A 6,000-nucleotide genomic window follows, 5' to 3' on the forward strand; every position below is an offset into this window, starting at 1 on the left:
TGCAAAGAAGAAAAGCCTAAGCACATAAAAGAAAATCACACACTAAGTTTTAAAAACATAAAGAATTCCTATACCTTTGTTCTTCAACTCTGTCACATAAAACTTATTAAAATAAGGATAGATATGTTAGTTAAATCAGCTTTGTGTCTCCCTTTGAAGGGAAACCCCTCTTAAGGCACTTAACACTCAGAAAAGAACTTTTGCCAGGCTTAAAATCATGCAAATATAATACAGCATTCACAAAGTTTCAAATAAAAATAAGATTTGGTATATTAAACTTTAAATTTATAGTACCACAACATTCTCTCATATTGTGATGAGAGGAGAAAGAAATTTCAATTACTTAAAATGTATACTTTGTTACACCTTTGTTCATCAATAAGAGGAGAGAAAGAGAAACTAAGGATGCCTCTGTTCTGTGATACTGATTAAGATTATGTCATCTGATTTTCACTATCACTAGTCCTCTTTTCGTTGCTAGGGACTATGGTTCTTTTCACCCTTCTTCTAATCAGTGAGTCCTTCAAAGGAACCCTCATGGAGCCTAAAAATGTAGAAGAGTTTGTAAAAGTGAGCTGCTTGAGTTGAAATGGAAGTTGAAGGGCTAGATGTGGGCCCATTCAGCCATTTGGTATCCCCAGTACACTGTTAGGACCCCTTAAACTCTAGGGAGCACACTCTGAAACCACATGCTTACAACAGGAAGAGATGAAAGCAATACATTTACTAGTCTTGTCTCATTAAACTAACTTGCTGATACATGTGGGAATTCATTAACACCCACTTCAAAAGTGCTTATGTCTTATGGACAAATGGATTTAAAAGTAAGTAGATAAAATCCACCCTCATTTGACCCAATTCATACTATCTTCCATATGCAAGGAACACTAACAAGCAGTAACGCATAATGCAATTATTTTCCTTCTGTCCATATTAAAGTATTAGCTTTCTCTGAAAACTGATTCAGTGGAAAGTAAACTTTGGTCAAACGTAGAAACAGATTTAAAGGGTTAGTATATAACTTTCTAGATTAGTACATGCCATATATAATGCAATATAATCCATGTCTGAGAGAAAAATCACCTGAGAATCTTATTCAGACTATAAAACAATAGATCTCAAGTGGGAAGTGAAATTTCTGCATTATTCTAACAAGCTCAGCAAGGTCCTAGAGCAAGGGTTCTCAAACAAACATTGAGCCAAATCACCCAGAGGGCTTGGGAAAATGCAGACTGCTGCCCCCCTACCACGATGAGGAGTGTGGATTTTGTAGTTCTGGGGTGGGGTCTGAGAATTTATATTTTTTTAGCAACTTTCAAGTGTTAGTAATGCTGGTGTTCTTGGGGAACCATACTTAGAGCATCACTGTCTTCAGGAATATGAAGACAAGGAATATGAATAGAACAGAAACGTGTGACAGGCACAACGTGCAAATGCGTGGGACTCTGGTTATGATGACCTTTTACTTTTCTGGGTATATATAAATAGAAGGTGAGGACTGTTTTACATTTCAAGCTTAAATTAACATCTGAGAAAAAGACAGATACTTTATTAAAATTGGTTATCTACTTAGCCCCAAACTGGAAGAAGATAATTGGTTTTTGTGCATTTGTCAACATTATCCTATTTCCTAGTTTAGCATTAGATTCTAGCAAGGCAGTTTTACACTGAGATTACAGACCTTTCTCCTCAAAAGGCACAAAAGCAAGCAAATAATTTATAATAATTTTCTTCTCAATATTTCAGCTGAACATATAGTAAAAGCTTTGTCTTAACACAGTGAGACCTGGATCAATTAGAACTTGAGTTTTCTGCCAATTTGTACATAAGCGACCTTTTCAAACAAACCACAGTATAAATACAGCTTGTGGTCAAAATGATCACATTTATGTCTTTCTGTCTTAGGTTTATAGGTCTGGCTTATTATCACTGAGAACCAGTCGCATAACTCAGAATTAGTAATAAAACTGTATTGTTGGAACAGCCAAAGCTTTAGAGGCTTTATCATTAGTTTTCTCATTAGTTTGTGTTCAGTGTGTGTGAAATGACCACCACTAACCTGAGTGATGGAGCCCCGCAGGGAGGGGATGCTTTCCACTGAGATTTTGCTGGTTGGGGTTCCTCGAGTTATACTTCCCTCTTGGATAGCTCCAGTGGTACCTCAATAAAAACAAATTCATTAGTAAATTATACTCTCCACTCTGCACCCCCCCCAAAAAAAAACAATGCCCTACTTGGGGGAGAGGTAAGAAGAAAAGGAAACAGTAGCACATAAAGAATTACTTTTGTTTTATTGAAATACACTTCTAAAACAACACTGCAATCATTACAAAAAGACTACAGAAATGTGGAACTTAAAAATTTTTAAAGCATTTTCATATGGAAAGAAGACATAAATTTAGAATTTAAAGACTATATCCTGAAAACCTATAATTAAAATATGTTAAAGAGTTATTTTAATGAATGTAAAAATGAAAGTTAATATTTTTGCCAAACAGCATAATTTACCTCTAACCACACCTTCATGCTGAGCCCTGACCAGTAAACCCTCTGGTTGTGAGTTCTGGCTTCGGGGAGAAAATTCTTCTTGCTTGATATAGGGCACAGAAGCTGTGGACCAAAGAATGAAAAACAGGAAGATATCAAGCACTGAATTACTGACTATGATGCTACAAATGCAGAAACACAGCCATATTGACTCACTGACCTGATTTGGCAGATTCCTGTTGCCGTGGCAGCCCAAGAGATATAGATCCCACTGAAGGCTTAGCTGTTTCTTGAGTATAGGAAGCCTGGTTATGAGAGGTCAAGTAAGTGCCAGGTGTTCCCTAAAAGTAATTTTAAAAGACTAAATAAGCACTGACTTTGGCAAGGTCAATAATAAATTCTGTTTGCAAAAAAATTATTTTTTAAAGCAGGTTATAGCCACCCCTCACCCTCAAAAATTAAGAAGTATTTTTGTAAAACAAGAAAATCCTTGTCATGGATTGCTTAAATTTAAAAAATTTTTAAAAGGAAGCAGAAAATGTCTTCTGAAATTACCATAAATTACATTTACCAAAAAAACCCAAACCCACTGTCACTGAGTTGATTCTGACTCATAGCGACCCCCACTAGGTTTCCAAGGTAGTAAATCTTTACAGAAGTACACTGCCCCATCTTCCTTCTGTGGAAAGGCTGATAGGTTTGAACCACTAACCTTCATTTATTATTCACAAATTATATATACAAATATATACATATAAAACAACAAAAAAACAAACTCACTGCCATCAAGTTGGATCCCACTCATAACAACCCTTCCCTTGGGTTTCTGAGGCAGTTATCACCATGGAAGTAGACTGCCCAATCTTTCTTCCAAGGAGTGGCTGGTGGGTTTGAATTGTCAACCTTCTGGTTAGCAGTCAAATGCCTTCGCACTATGCCACCAGAGCCTCATACATACATATACATATATATTACATATATATATAATATATATACATAATATATACACACACATATATATAAACATATAAATATTTATATAAATATATTAAGCACTTAAACAGTACATTCAAAAGATAAGCTACTGTTATTAACTATTTATTCCCTTAAAAATGCTATGGCAGCTGATTAGTAGTTACGAGGGGCCAGAGGAAGAGAGAATGGGAGTTACTTTTGAAAGGGTTGCAGAGTTTCTGTTTGGGGTGATAAAAAATTTTGAAATTAGCAGTGATGGTAGCACAACACAGTGAATGTAATTAATATGACTGAATTGTAAACCTAAAATCGGCTAAAATGGCAAAATTTTTGTTATACACAGGTATTTTACCACCCCACCCCACCCCCCAAAAAAGCTATGGCAGAATAACATCAATGAAAATAGCAGAGTAAGGACTTCCAAAACCTCTCCCTCATAAGAGCAACAAGAAAACTGGCAAAAATTGTAAGAAACAACTTTTTCACAACTTTAGAAATTAACCAAAGGCTTACAGCAATCTAGGAATATTTATTCAAGAAAAATGGCTGACTCTAGGAAATAACAGTGAACTTTGTCCTATTCTAATTCTGATCCCTACTCTAACTCAGTAGTAGTCCTAAAACACAACAGCCTATTAAAAACAAAAAACAAACAAACAAAAAAACTCACTGCCATCGAGTCGGATCTGACTCACAGCGACCCCTCCTTGGGTTTCCAAGGTGGTATCACTACAGAAGGAGATTGCTCAATCTTCCATCCGAGGAGCTCCCACAATATTTCTGGGAATCTAGAAGGCCATGTGAATGTGCAAGGCTAGGAAAGACTACCAAGGCCCTAACCTTTCACCTCTGGCTGACCCCGGGGCTCTGTGCAAGCAGGTGGGTTTGAACAGTGTAAAAACGGCGAGGAGGCCACATGTTCTGACCTCCTCTAATCCCATAAGAGGAAGGCAGGATTACCAGCAGTAACCCAAGGCCTATTCCTACAAGGCCAGACATGCTGCCTCCCTCCAGCCCTTTCACCAACCATTCCTCCCAAAGCACCACCACCTCTCTCCTGGGTTCGATAATTCGCTGCAGTGGCCACACAGAACTCACAGATTATGGAGTTTAGAAGGGAAGCAGCAGGCTACAATTCAAGCTCAGGAAAAACACTCAGTCTCTCTCCCAGCCCACTGTCCCTCAGCCAACAGTCTCTCACAGTCTCTTTCCCAGCAGTGCTTGTCCCTCAGTGTCTCACTCAGCGATGCGTGTCTCTTGCGCCTCTTTCCCAGCAGCACGTGTCTCTTTCTGGGGTGCATGTCTCTTTCAGCAGCACATCTTCCTCAACCAGCAGTCAGAGAGAGCTCTGTCTCTAGGAGGCCTCCTTTTGAGCCCAGCAGGGTGGTCAAACTAGCCAATTATATTATCAGAACTCTAAGCACCTGAGAGAGAGTGGGCACCTTCCAGAACATTGTATTGTGCCACTCCCAACAGAAATACTCCAGGTGGACACCTTCAGCAATCAGGAGCTCCTCAGTTGCTCATAGAAAATCCCACCTTGGAGTTTACAAAGACTTATGGGTAGAAAAGCCACACAAAGTAATTTACTACTACACTGCAGGCCACCCCCTGGCTTTTCTAGCCATTATCCCTTTTATGCTTCAAAAATTCACATCCCCTTCACCATCAGGTTAAGAATAACCACACCCATGAAAGTGTGTAAGCCAGCCACTTTATGCCTTTATCTCTCCCCATTTTAAATAGCCAATTTCTAATTTGCCCATCCCTATCAAACCAGTACTCTGAGGAGATAAGCATGGTCCTTTCTCTCTGGAGAATCTTCTGTTCTTGGAAACTTCAGGCATCTGGATCCATAAACAAGCAAAGTCCATCCCAGCTCAAGCCATCAAATTGCAGCAACTTAACACCAGCTGTGTCAATCATCTTCCTCTTCGTTTGGTCGGGTTCTGGTCAGCTCAGCCCTAGCCATCCCAGCTAGGTCATGGGTACCAGCTGCCAAGTTTGGGAATCACACTCTTCCCTTCACTTCAGACCAGCCAGCACCTTCTCTCACATCTTCAGTCCTCACGGACTTATTTCAATGCCCATAGGCTCACAATTCACTGCACTTCAGACCAGCCAGCCCTTCCTCTCATCCCCAGCCTCTGGGCCTAGGTCAAAGAGTACCAAACTCAACCTGTTTCTTCTTTGCTGCACTTCCCCCATTTCCACTCAGGTGGATCCAGGTAGTCACAAGCAAGTAACATACAAGTCTACCACTCACTGACTTCCTTTAACTTTCAGTCCTGGAAGGGGTTTCTCTCATGGACCATGACTTTCCTGCCTTGATGGACCCAAAGCCTATCTGCTTGCTTGAAATTCAAAAAGCCAAACAGTCATTTTTTTTCTTCTTCAGGTCCTCTCTTCAAATACAAATCTTCCCTTCCCTCAGCAGTACTGGGTGGGGCTCAGGTTTTCTACCTAAGCTCCTAGTATGGGCTCTACACACAGGGCTTAAAACAAAAGCCTGTGTTTCTGCTGGGCAAATTCTATTTC

The 6,000-nt window shown here is 39.6% G+C and overlaps 1 protein-coding gene across 1 annotated transcript in view; it reads right to left on the reverse strand.

The window, feature by feature from the left end:
• Positions 1 to 6,000, reverse strand: part of NCOR1 (nuclear receptor corepressor 1) — a 308,055-nt gene that overhangs the window by 67,636 nt on the left and 234,419 nt on the right. The window contains exons 25-27 of the mRNA XM_042781622.1: positions 2,708 to 2,828; positions 2,509 to 2,610; positions 2,060 to 2,160 (exon numbers count right to left, since the gene is read on the reverse strand). Coding sequence (XP_042637556.1) covers positions 2,060 to 2,160; positions 2,509 to 2,610; positions 2,708 to 2,828 — 324 coding nt within the window. The remainder of the gene's footprint in view (positions 1 to 2,059; positions 2,161 to 2,508; positions 2,611 to 2,707; positions 2,829 to 6,000) is intronic.

Source organism: Orycteropus afer, unplaced genomic scaffold (genome assembly GCF_000298275.1).
Source record: "Orycteropus afer afer isolate SDZICR_OR568_19922 unplaced genomic scaffold, OryAfe1.0 scaffold00139, whole genome shotgun sequence".
Lineage (NCBI taxonomy): Eukaryota > Metazoa > Chordata > Mammalia > Tubulidentata > Orycteropodidae > Orycteropus > Orycteropus afer.